Raw genomic sequence first — 14,116 nt, 5'->3', positions numbered from 1 at the left:
TGCATGTAGTGATAGTTATCATTCTTCATTAACCTATGGTGTGAATTTGCCAGTACATTCAATATACTGACCCTTTGTAGCTGCAACGTCTCATGTTGCAGGAATCTTACGACGAGTAAGTGATACGTTAGGGTTACAATTTCTATACTCAACTTTGCCGTTGGTGTTGATGGGAATCCACAACTTTGTTGTTACTTCCGCTATTTGGATTGAGGTAATAATATTTACGTTACTTTATACATGTGATTTACCTCTGTTATAAATTCTCGAGTACTGTGTGTGTCAGCATACCGATCCAGAGATGACACTTAAACACAGAGACTTGATCCATTCGGGTCGGGTCGCTACAAAAGCTAACCAAGTACTGCCACGAAATCTGGCTACGGACGGGCATGGAGTTATTTTCTTTTCTTTTACAGAAAGAAGCATGAAGGAAATCATGCTAGAAACAGAAAGGATGTCCTTGCCAGGGCATTGACCTGCTTGTGGTACATAAGCAACGGATAACTAGAAGGATATTTTCTGAATACGAAGAGCTGACCTACGCCTTTGTACCATCGTAACAGCGAAAACATAGAAGAGGCGGGACTGCGCCATTACAAAAGCTCCAGGTAAATGACTCGTACAGTCCACAGCGAAGAACATCAATCTCACCACTCCGAACCGCTCGGTCAACCAGCAAGATGAGTTAGATCTTAGAGACCGCTTCCCGTCGCTTTGCTGGTAGGAGGGCTGTCCGCTGAAGCACCAGAGCCACCGCTCTATAGTCACAGAAGAGGAAACTTCACGATTAAACGCCTGTCATTTCTGGTCAACCATAATGACCAGGCCATGCCCGCATGTAGAGACCAAAAGTTGTGATTGGACACTGGACCAGCCCCCTAATGCAACCCTTCAACACCCCCATCGCCACTGATCCCTGCAACTGCCTCAAAATTCTCATCTTGATCTTGTATGCCGTTGACAAATACGCTGATCGGGTTCAGATGCTCAGCTACTTCCTTTCTCACCGTCTCGATCGTCAAGATGACACCACGGTTGTTGCTGTACCGTACGTTGTAATGGATGGACACCTCCGACACGGAGCAGAGGTTGTTGATACCCGCAAGAACGCTGCCTGATCGACTCACTGGGTGTCCGCCAATCTTCATCTCGAGATATCTTAACCTCTGCATGGCACCTTGGCTGCAAGTGAGCCATGGGAATCGGCAGCCAATGCACAACCTCTCAAGCTTGCGGAACCCAGCCCTGCCAATCACTATTGCTTCCTCTGGGAGGAAATCCAGACCGAGCGAAAGGTGCTCCAAGCTCGGCAAGTCTGTTAGGATACTCAGATCTTCTGTCACTAGCCTCAAAACGGTGATCTCCACAAAAGCAAGGCAATCGAGCCCCTGGAACCATTGTGGAAGCCTGACGAACCTTCCACCACCCGTCACCTTCAATTTCTCAAGATCATTGGACCGACCTTGATCAGGCAGAGAATCTAGGAACTCAACGCAAGAACCTTGTCCGCCATGGATCGACAGAGACTTGAGCCCCCGCCATTTTTGAAAGGAACAGTGCAGAGCTTCTTGGTATCTTCTGTCGGAGCACTGGTGAAAAGACCATGTTATGGCCAACTCTGTTAGTTTCTCCATTCCACCAAGCGCCTCTACGAGTCTTGCGGAGCATACGCTTAGATGAACGGTTGCTAGAGTACGAAGATCCAAGAGACACCCAATCCCATCGGGTATTGTCGTTCCACCGTTGCAGCCAACTCCATAATCGCCAATGAGCAGATGCCTCATCGACCGCATCTTCCGGATTTGTTCCGGCAGCTGCCTGACTAGTGTGCTCCTTAGGTCCAGCGTCTCCAACCGTGACAACTCGCACGCTTCTGATGGGAGCTCACTGACCTCTGTGTGGCTCATGTCCAACGTTTCCAGACTGCGCAGCTCCTTGATCTTGGCCGGGAGCTTGCGGACTCTTGTATTCTTCACGCTCAGATAACGGAGAAGGAGCATCCTGCTGCTGCATATCAACAACATGTCTTCGTCCTTGAAGCACTGCCAACCTTCAAGGTCCAACACCACCAGATAGATAAACTTATCAAGAGGGAATAGTAGGTCGTCCACCGCACCGGATATAGATAGCGAACGAGCGTTGTGGAAGTGGGAAAGGTTGCTTCTTCTACTCAGAAGCATTTCGAGCTCCCGGTCAGGCTGGTTTACAGATAACCACCGCAGTTTCTTGTTTCCCATTGCTTCTGGAGAAGCAGCGCGCATGCCGCTGGCACAAGCAAAGCCCTTGTCATCTAATCTGTAAGCCAGGAACTGCAACATGAAATAATTTACTTGCCAATGGCAATCTTCCTCCACTTGAGGGGTGCACTCCCAAATGTTTATTGCTCGCGTGACGACGTTCCTGTCGATAAGCATGGAGAAACACGCCTCTGCTTCTTCGTACGAACCACTCAGCCCTTTGGCGATCCATTTACGAATGAGATTATCCTTGTTAAACATATAACCCTCAGGAAACATGCTCATATATAGCAGCAATACTTTCGACCAGTATGGAAGATCATCATAAGTAGGATACAATGTTTGTTCGAATTGCTTGAGCAGTCTGGGAAATTGGGGAGCTTCTTCTAACAGGCAGTCCAGGCTACCGTTGCTATAGAATTTCTGGACCTCTTCTTGTTCTCTCAACCAGTCAGCCATACCAGATATGAAGAATGGTATACCTTGACAGCGTCTCAAAATTTCATCACGAGATTGCTTCAAATTGTCTGGCCACAAACCGTTCTTGGAGCCGAAAACACTTTGCAATAGAAGCATTTGTGAATCTAGCTCGTTCAGAGGCTTAACCTCGTGCATCAGACCATTGGAACAACATGTGTACCAAGCCACACTCCTGATGCGTGTTGTTACTATTATCCGACTTCCTCTGTTATTACGTGGCAAAGCACTGCTGATGATATCCCAATCGGATTCTTTCCAAAGATCGTCAATTACGATGAGGTACCTATCAGTGACAGTTTGAAAGGGACAATTGAATAGCTGGTCAATAGGTCTTAAATAGATGCCGTTTCTCATTAAAAAAACGAAAACACTAACGCCCACACGTGTGGGCGTTACCCAACTCGCCCACACGCCTGGATCGTCGTTCATTGTCTTTTGCACGAATCTTGACACGAAAAGGTGGATTTGGTGTGCCACGTAGGACGGGGCTGGTGTGTGGGCGTTGGAGAGTTTGCCCACACGCCCGCACCACGCTGTTTGCCAGCTGCGTTGTGTGGGCGAACTGCTTTTCGCCCACACGACACTCCTACCTTGTGGATGGCAACTGCAGTTACGCGAACGTGGCAACTCGGTACACACACATGGCAACTGTGATTCTTTGCTACACGGCAACTGCAGTTGCGCATACGTGGCAACCAGATAAACACACATGGACACTGTGATTAACAATACATGGCAACTATGGTTGGACCACACGTGGCAACTAGGTAAACACAATGGCAACTACTGTTTTGACCATATGTGGCAAATAGTTAATCACACACACGGCAACTACGGTTTGATTACACGCGGCAACTACCATACATTAGACATGGCAACTATAGTTAACCAAAACAGATAGAGTTGCCATGCTTTTACAACTACACTTGCCATCCCAGATAACTACATCTGCCAACCAGGATGGCAACTAAATCGTCATCTCGCGGGGTACCTAACGTAGCTGCGTCAGGACGTGTGGGCATTTTTGCATCGTGCCACACACACGGGGTGGAGATGAGTAGTACTTGTTGAGCGTGTGGCACGAAGTAGCTGCGCCCACACGTGTGGGCAATTCTAATATCCGCCCACACACAGCCCATGTGGGTTGCCTCCTGCTCACACCACACACGGTGTGTGGGCGCATATCGTATATGCCACACGTGTGGCAGTTATCGGCGTCCTTAAAAAAACTTAACTAGTCAATAGTTGGACGTATATAATACAACAATTAACTGAAATTAAACTTGAGGATAAAAACAGTGAGTTGAATAACCCATATATCACATCGAAATGGGATTATTACATGTTGAAGATGAATACCATCGACTAAGTTATTGATTGGTCATCCTACTTTATGCACGCCATTAATTGTGTCTTGCATGAGAGCGTAACAATTAATTATTTTTTCATACCCGGTGCCTTCTATGGTAGCCAGTTGTTAATAAATTAATGAAAAAGTGAGCACGGGTTTAGGTATGTCAGGATTGTTTCACAATATCACGGAATAATATATTCATCTGAGGTATGCACATCACAAAGTAAAAAATAATTAAGATCACATTTTATACTATTCAATCACCTTAATTTGTATAGGTAAATTAGTGGTCAAGAAGTGTGACCCGGCCTTAATTTTTAAAATACTAGACACCTTGACAAGTAAAATATTACAAAAATACATAAGAATGTCCTAATTGTACATACAATCCCATTGGGACGATGTTTCGTGTTATTTAAGCATATCTGATACCTTAAAACAATCAGAGTATATACATACCCTTTTTGTTTCGTTAGGTATATACTTACCCTTGGGTATCTTTATATGCATCTATGGTCAAAATATGAAGAAAAAAAATCAGGTGTGGGTATCAACTTGCATGCGTACATTTGTAAAATTAGTCGTCAAAAAGTGTGACCTGGCCTTAATTTTTTTAAATACTCGATACCTTGAAAAGTAAAACATTAGGAAAATACATAAAAATGTCTTAATTATACATACAAACCTTTGGGATGATGTTTCGTATTATTTTGCCATACCTAATACCCTAAAATTTAGAGGGTATATACATACCCTTTTGTTTCATTAGGTATATACATACTCTTGGGTATCTTGGAATGCAGCTATGTTCAAAATGTGAGAAACATAAAGGATGCATGAATAACCAGAAATATCATGGGTATATATATGCGCGCCATCTTTTTTCTAGAAGGCAATGGGAGGTATGAGCAAAATATTATTATTGAACGTATAATAGAGTGCACTATTATAGGAAAATACCATGCGGTTTTAGTTTGGAAAGGAAAATTTCTAGGGAACCAATAGTAAATCATTGACCATTAATGATTGGATACATGCAAACAAAACTTGGAAAGTCATTATATTGTAGATTGTACACATGCATGAACAAATTTGACTTGCCATAACGGGCCTAGGTGCCCAGGCACCTAGGTGCCCCAAACAATATTAGTACATGTACTACATGGTCCTTCTAGTGTAATAACCTCTACCATTTCACTATTAGTGGTACTCAACGGATTTAACTTCTTGTCATTTCAAATAAGGCATGGACAGTTTTAATATAGTTCATTGTCATTTTTGTCTGATGTGGTAGAGGTACAAGTTACACTACTGTTAGCGGTAAGTAGCTCTTAGCTGGTATTTACTATAATCAGGTCTTTTTGGTGGCACCACTATATTTCCGTCATACCGCACAAAAGATCCAGTAAAATGCCTTTGACTTCGAGTGCCAGATTTAAAAAAGTCGAACATGGTAAGCACTTCTCAAGAAGGATTAGAGACAATTAAGGAAATGAAGAACTCAAGAAGGTAGCTGGAAAAATGACGAAGCCGATATAGGACATGAAGTAAGCAACACAAACGAAGAAAATGAGAGAAGAATGACATAAATCCATCACATTTCCTTTGGTGCAACAAACATTGAAGAAAAAACAGGCGCCGGCTTTGAGTTATTTGTTTTTTGTTTTGTTTTTTTTGCGGGGGGCTTTGAGTTATTTGTTGACCCCAATTGTAACAGCCCGAGGTAGTACCTAATTAGAAATTGATTGTTATTTATTTTTGCGTCATCATTGCATCATAAGCATAGCATAAACATCATTCTGCATTAATTAAATAAATAAATCTGGATATTTTATTTTACCATTTCATTAAATTGTGAGTAAGTACACCCTTCTCCCTTTTGGTGTTTTAGCCGGAGACCCACCTCCACACTTGGCGCATAGCATTTTTGTCATATTTGAGAGCTACCCAAATTATTTCACAATTTTAGCCCAAGCCTAGCTATCACTTGTCGTTCAAACACATTTATTCAATTAAATGGATTTATTTTTGAAAAAAAAAAAAAAGTCCAAATGGGTTGATTATTTTTGTGTAGCCTCCTTGTTATAATGTAGAGAGGCCACATATAAAAGTTTATCCAATCCGGAGTTCATTTGGTGCCCCAAATAATTTGTTTTCTATCACTGCATCCTTTTAATCAATAAAACTTTTTGATAAATAAAATTGCCTCATGGCCAGCCCATCTCCCTTTTCACAGCCATAGCCCAGCTAGCCCCTGCTATATTAGGCACACCCCCCCCCCCCCCCCCCCCCCCCCCCCCCTCTCCCCCATTTTTGAGAACTCATAGTTTGGAGGGAGGCATTCCACCCCAAACCCTAGCCGCCGCCCAAGCTCCAAGATCTGTGTCGGCGAGCTGATGGCTCCCGCACTGCCGCAGTCCCACGGGAATTTACAACTTTTTTCCTCAGTTGCTGCAAATCAGAAGGTAGCATATCGGGAACAGATTTGTTGACAGATGAAGCTAGCTAGTTATCACACAGACAACGGTATGGGCAGGGATATGGACGCCCTTTGCTTTTTTTCTTTAAATCCTTCTTAAGGAAATTTATATTCTTTACCTATGTAAGGTATATTCGCTTCCCTTTTATGAGTTGTATCTTGGTCGAAAGACCCTTATTGTATTTACTCGTTAAATTTGACTCTCTGGAATTGTTGTATATAAATATGTTGTTGTTGTGGATTCTTTCGTGACTTGTGCTGTGATACCGACGCTCCACCCATATGGGGTGCACGTTTCCATGTTTACATTGTGTGAAGGTGGCGACTTCGGATCAGTATTATGCGAAGGCTAGCGGAGGTTGCTAGATCTGCATAGTGCCGGTCCCGGGCCGCTACACAGACCACCGTTCACATTATTCTCACGCCTTATCCTTCCGCTATGCACCGATGCTTCTAGAGGCTTGCCAAACCATCTTAGACGATGTTGGACAATCTTATCTTCAGTCGGCGCTATCCAACTCTATCACACATATCATTCCAGACCTGATCATTTCTTGTGTGACCACATATCCATCTCAACATGGGCATCTCTACTACACCTAACTGTTGGACATGTTTCCTTTTAGTTGGCCAACATTCTATGCCATACAACATTGCAGGTCGAATCGCCGTCCCCTAGAACATGTCTTTTCGCTTTTGTGGCACTCTCTTATACAAAGAACGCCTGAAGCTTGGTTCCACATCATCCATCCGGGGTTGATTCGCTGGCTCACATCTTCATCGATATCACCATCCTTCTGCAACATTGACACCAACTACCGAAGGGTGTCCTTCTAGGTACCACCTGCCCATCAAGATTAAACCCCTCATCCTCGTGCCTAGTAGTATTGAAACCACACGCCCAAAATCTTTCAATTCCAGAGTTGTGTCCACGACTCTTAACTTTCTATTAACCCAATTTTTAGTTCTACCAAGCCCAAAACCTTTCAATTCCAAAGTTGTGTCCACGGCTCAACTTTCTATTAACCCCATCCGACTATCTTCAACTAGCACCACATCATCCACAAAGAACATACACCACGGATATCTCCTTTGTATTTCTCTTGTGACCTCATCCATCACCAAAGAAAATTTATAAGGGCTCAAAGCTGGCCCTTGGTGCAGTCCTATTTTAATGGGAAAGTCATCAGTGTCGCCATCACTTGTTCGAACACTTGCCACAACATTATTGTACTCATCCTTGACGAGGATAGTGTACTTTGTTGGGACATTGTGTTTGTCCTAGGCTCACCACATGACACTACGCGGTACCTTATCGTAGGCCTTCTCCAAGTCAATGAACACCATATGCATATGCAGGTCCTTCTTTTGCTCCCTTTATCTCTTCATAAGTTGTTGTACCAAGAAAATGGCTTCCATGGTTAACTTCATGGATGGCTCCGTACTTGGTCTATCCTGCAAATGCCGGAGGACAGGGACCTTTTTATAATGGCGTCTACACGGCTGGAGCGTACGGCCAGGAAGGTTTTCTACCCCCATGGATGGCGGTGTGATCTACGGATAGGATCTGCCACTCCTTAGGCTGGACATGATTTATTTGCTTGGCATTGTATCGAATTATTTTTATTTTTAGTGTACTCTGGACTTTTTGGCTGTGTGCATCTAACTATGCAGAGGCCGGGCTTTCTTCCGATGCGATTGTATCATCTCGATATATCTATTCAATGAAATGTCCTTTATCGAAAAAATGGTTAACTTCATAGGCATGAAACCAAATTGGTTTTTGGCACACTTGTAATTCTTCTTAAGCGGTGCTCAGTGACTCTCCCCATAACTTCATTGCATGTCTCATCGGCTTAATTTTAGGATAATTGGTACAACTTTGAACATCCCTCTTCTTGAAGATTTGTACTAATATACTCATCCTCTATTATTCAACTTTGAAGTAGCTATCCTAGGCCATTAGTAAATACTCCCTCTATCAACTTTTATAAGACTTTTTAGGTCACCAAAACGTCTTATAAAAGTTGACAAAGGGAGTAAAAAACTAACTGCATTATCTTCGATCACAAACGGATTGGAAACTATAACATGCTGTGAATAAGCTTATTACAAGCCGTTCTTCTTTTAAGCCGTCTGCGGAAGTATGATCTCAGTCAGGGCCCTGTGACCACTGGGCGCCATAAACAATCATGAGTAGTCACAATTCGCCAGCAATCGGATTTTAGAACTGACTGAGATGCTCTTTTTGTAATATTCAGTTCTCCTACTTCATGCATTGAGAAGCACAGTTTGAATCGAGAAATGTCAAAAGAAACAGATTAATTCGTGCACACAAGGGGTGAGTACTTGATATTAGGATTTATCTCATTGTGCATCTTTGATAAATTCTCAAAACATTCTTAGAGGTACATCATGTTATTACATGAGCACCCAGAAAAGAATTTAAGGTATTACCAATCATACCATGCACAAAAGATAAGGTAACATATTCAACTTATCTTTTAAACCATGGAACTGTAAGCACTTTTTTTGTTAAGACAAATTTGATCATATTTTATTCACAGGTGTTTACATACGATTGATTTAATAACTTACGGAAGTAGATGGTAGATGATGGTTATTCCTCCTTGTTGTCTCACGATGCATTTGATTATTAGGGCGCACACACATAGTAAAAGTGCGGTGGACATGGTTCCACATGCACCGGCATGAACAGCAAAATCTAAAAAAATAGCGATTTTTTACATAATTATGTATTTTTTTAATAAATATAGTCGAGTGTTCTACTCACGTGTGAATTTTTGTGAATAAATCACATCGGTAGTGTTCTACGTGAAAAGACAAAACCAGACTTCCAAAATGCTTTTGAAATGGTCTTTTTAGACCATCGATTTTGTCTTTTTGTCCAAAATATCATGGATGTCACTTCTTCACGAAAATGCACACATTCAAATGGCAACAAGTATAAGCCCGCTTACATGACACACTTGCTTATGAGGGGAAGAGAGGCATAGAAAAAAGGGAGGAGTGGGCTCTCATGCATGACCCAAAAATGACTAGCCTAATAGCCAACCTTATTGCCAACTCTGCTGTATGAATAATTAATAAGGCTCTTGATGACATGACAATTTTATATAGCCACCTGCTGGCTCCACTATTGTTCTTGCTCTAAACCAATGGTTAGTTTTTAAGGTAGTTTTTTATTTCTTGATGTATACCAGTAAAGGTATACAAACCCGAAAGTCAGATTCTGCTTGCGAGCTCATTTGAGCTTGTGATCAACAGTAAATCCCAAAGAAATTAAAACAAATTTAAAAAATTCATACTTTTTTCGTGACAAACTTTGAGAAATATTTTGAATGTTTGCAAAATTTCGTCATGAAATAACATCCATGGAAGTCGTGCAAAAAAAACACCATTCCAAAATGCTTTTGAAAGTGACTTTCGGAGTATCGACTTTTTTTTGCCATGACTTCCATGAATGTCATTTCTTGATGGAATTTTGTGAGCACTCAAAACATTTGTCAATGTTTGCCCTCAAAAAAAGTTAAGAATTTCTTAAATACCTTTCCGGATTTTACTGTTCACCCAATCTAGTTTGAGCTCGAGTTTAGAAACACCACGTCCGTTGACCTTCTGTATTTATGATGTACTCCCTCCATCTCTGTTTACAAGGCTTGCACGTGTATCTAGGTCGTCAATTTAACTTATATAAAATAAAAAAAATTAACATAATAAATTATATCATTAGATAATAGAATATCTAAAGTTTCTAATGATATATTTTTTGTAATGTATGCCTCTTATTAAGTTGGTCAAATTAACGACCTAGGCACGTGCAAGACTTGTAAACTGAGATGGAGGGAGTAGTACTTTTTTTTATTTTGCAATAGACAGTAATACACTTTTATATCATTGAAATAACATAAGGGGGCATATTGTTTTCCCGCCCCCAAGGCCTCCAGTATATCACGACCGGGCCTGCCCGTTATATGAGTGGGTTACACATATGTATACAGGTTAGAACTAAATTATACCATGTTCTTTGACTTGAACTGGCAGGAGTTCTGCCGTTGCTCTAAGAGGAGAGTACAAATTTGCAAGTTTTCACATGACCTTTTTTGCAGAATCCGAGTAGAATGTTATCTTATTATCAAGATTTCACTTACTTTTAACAATGCTTTTGTCTGTTGAGGCTACTTTTTTAGTGCAATTTGCTGAAGGGGGCCTGTCTAGGGCACATCTAGATGTGTCATAATTATTACACATCTAAGTGACACAAGCAAATATTTTAAAAAATACCCGCATGAATCTTCTCCCTAAACCAATAACATAGGATTTAGATGTGCAATACTTAGAGCACATCTAGATGTGCTTTACAAAACTGTTGTTTTCGTCCGGTTGTCACGCTTGCCAAACCCACGTAATAAAACCATGAAAGTCCGCTCTAAAGATGCCAGAGGGTGCAAGATGACCTTCCACAATCTAAAGAATGTGGTTACTCTGATTTTGCTTAAGAATGACTAAAAAAATTGGTTATCAATTAAAAAAATATACTTCTCATGTTTCTTTTTTAAACCGAAAACCGTAGAACAATAGTTCTGCGGAGTGTATATATATATATATATATATATAAATAAATAAAAAGTGTGGGTATGTACGGATGCACGGCAAAAGAAAAAAAAAAGGAAAAAGGAAAAAACTATCCAATGCCAGTTCTAGCGAAACCCAACATGGTATATCAGTTGCAGTTCAGGACTTGATCAATCCAGCTTGTAAGAAGAGCCTCAAATTTGTACTTGATTCTGTGCTTGAGCAGTAGGAGATCATTCCTCAGCATACTTCTCATGTTTGTGGTACGTACTAGTTACTTAGTACGCATTTCTATTTGCTTGTTAGAAACTGACTAAAAAAACATCCAATCAAGTAAAAAAGGATGTACAACGTTATTTTTCTAACAGAAAAGAAAAAAGAAAAATGAGAGAGATGTGAAACCCCTCTGTCAAAAATTTATAATCGCAGTATCAAATTACCTTTTATTTTTTATTTTTTTGCAGGAAAATTTACCTTTTATTGAATTAGAGCATAGGTGAATTATTGTGTGAGATAGAAATGGAAGTTAAGGTAGTAAGTGACTGATCAAGTTACCTGCGGTCTTGCAGGTACTGATTAATGTTGCAAACCAGCTCCTGCTCATCCTGGTCCTCGCCATCTTCTGACATGGTGATTTCGGATGTCCCCGTAGATATTGACGCTGGTGCTATAGCTGCTTGTTTGTCGATCTGGCAAAGAATGTGTCTCAGAAGCACCTTGATGCAAGGCCTCGGGGACACGTTGGCCAAAGCGCAGCACTCGAAGTAGGGTCCATCGCCTCCGATTTGTTGGAGGTGTCTGTAGAGCTCATTGGCAAGAGCCGTTTTCCCCACCCCAGCGGGTCCAACCATGGACACGATACTGAGAGCCATGTTGTCTTCCTGGGCGGGCGTGAACCACCTGAGCAGCTTCTTTCTGATGCCCTCGATGCCAACAAGAAGGTCGCCGCGTGCAACGGTCCGGGCCTCAGTCGCGTAGGGTTGCAGCTGCGGCATCCCACCACTTAAGGGGATACTATCGCCATCTCCGGCCAACATAAGGTGCTCGTACCTGTAAGGTTGTCCGTTGATCCAGGAAAGCTCTTCCTCGATGAGTCGCGTTACATCCGGATGCGGTAACCGGAACTCTGAATCACAACGGAAGCAGGCAGTTCGCTCATACGTTTCTTGTTCTTTTCTTGTGATGAAACGCTCGTACTTATCGAGGTGGTTCCCAATATATCGAGCCAGATCCCTCAGCTTGAGCAGCCACAGCTCATAGTTCTCGACATGGTACGGTCTGAGATCCAGCAGTGGCAGAGGCTGGTCCAGTGATGCTGCGATGTCTCTCAGCTCGACCACAACGAGCCGGAAAATCTGTAATATTCGGTCATCGGCAGCACTGAGGCGCCGCCCCCTATGGTACTGCAGCAGTTCGGACATCCTCCAGGGGAGCGGCTCTATCTTCTCTAATGCTTCCTTCATCTTTTTCTTCGCCCTTTGCTCGGAAGCGGCCACCGCCCCCATAACTCTCTCGCAATCCGATCGACACTCCGGCTGGAGATGGTCGGATAGTCGGAGAGGGATTGAAAACAAATTAAATTAGAACTAGTTGTTGTTCCAAAGAAGACGAAAGAAACTCGGAACCAGCAAATAGAGTACAGTAGAATATATATTACCTATATAATGGATGCAACACGATGATCACCATTCAGTTCCGACAGATCTAGATTGAAGCCTTGAACCATGGCCGATGCGCGCAGGAGCTAGGAAGAGACTATTCTCGGTTTCGTCCCTCCTCTGCTACAAGACTGTCAGTCGGCCTTCTTGGGGACAAGGTCGAGCTGTGTCTGGTGGAGCACGCTGGGAGTCTTCCTTTGACTTCTGAATGCACGGACGGGAGAGCCGCTGGATCTGGACGCTGGGAATAAGTTTTTTTTTTAGGGAAGGGAATAAAGATCTATAGATGGGTGGGGTGGGGGAGTGGGTGGTGCTAGGGTCTAGTAGTGGAACGAGATCCTCTTACGTTCTTTAAAGTACTGCCGAGGGACGTCCTTCCTGTATCACCGTTCGCTGCTCATCCGACGGCAGCAGCCAGAAACCACGAAAAACACACAGCTGCGAAGCAGCGTGCAGCCATGAGCCCAGAAGAGATGCGGCCCAGTTCAGTGGAAGGAAAAAAAACACCGATACGTTTACTCCCCGTCGTCGTTCGCTCGCCATCGTCGTGACCTGCTTAACCCTAGCATCGCCGCGATTGATAGGGCGAGCACCGCTGCCATCGCCGCACTAGCGCGGGAGTGCGACCGGCGCCACCGCCCGCATCACAGCAAAAGGGAGAGTGGCTAGCAACTCCATGGCCGCCACCACCGCATGACTGCAGCACACCGTCGAGCTCGCGGCCGCTGCGGGAGGTGCCAAGTGAGTGCCGCGTTGCTGAGCTTAAGCAGCGGTGGATGAAGGGCGACAAGCACACAGCCTGTAATGTCACGCGACCTGCATTGCGACGCTGGAGGAGGCAGGCAGTAGTTGAGCAGCAGGAGCCAACAAGAGCCCGAACTCAAGTTTCAGATGTAGAAACTGTATTTCTATTTTGTTAGGAATCTAAAACTCGGATTGAACTGAGATTGTATATGAATGTTTTCAACTTAAGAGCTTATCATTGATGCTTACTTTTGATCTGAGGTTGTGTACAGAGGTGCTGGGGCTGGCTCTGTTCTGAATTTATTTTTGATCTCTCTTTTCTACTAACAGAAAGAGCAGTGTTCTGAAACTGTAATCTTCATACAACTTCCCTTTTCCCCTAGAAACAATATCATCTATGATATGTGCTTGTGCTTGTGCACCACCACTACGCTACGCACCCCTTCACCAACCACTACGCTACGCACCCCTTCACCAACCACTTGCATCTTGTGGTAAAAAAATCTGGTGAGTTCTCAGAAATAATGGATTTAACTATAGCTGCGATTTTTATTTAGCAACATAC

At 42.9% G+C, this 14,116-nt stretch overlaps 1 protein-coding gene across 1 annotated transcript; it reads right to left on the bottom strand.

The window, feature by feature from the left end:
• Positions 1 to 302: 302 nt before the first annotated feature.
• Positions 303 to 13,104, bottom strand: LOC123053411 (disease resistance protein Pik-1). The gene is made up of 3 exons (XM_044476890.1): positions 12,807 to 13,104; positions 11,705 to 12,684; positions 303 to 3,003 (listed from the first exon to the last, which is right to left on the bottom strand). Exons 2-3 carry the CDS (start codon positions 12,652 to 12,654, stop codon positions 882 to 884), a joined length of 3,072 nt encoding a protein of 1,023 aa, XP_044332825.1. The 5' UTR covers positions 12,655 to 12,684; positions 12,807 to 13,104; the 3' UTR covers positions 303 to 881.
• Between the last annotated feature and the right edge of the window lie 1,012 nt (positions 13,105 to 14,116).

Source organism: Triticum aestivum, chromosome 2D (genome assembly GCF_018294505.1).
Source record: "Triticum aestivum cultivar Chinese Spring chromosome 2D, IWGSC CS RefSeq v2.1, whole genome shotgun sequence".
Classification (NCBI taxonomy): domain Eukaryota; kingdom Viridiplantae; phylum Streptophyta; class Magnoliopsida; order Poales; family Poaceae; genus Triticum; species Triticum aestivum.
This window is presented reverse-complemented; position numbering and strand designations above follow the sequence as displayed.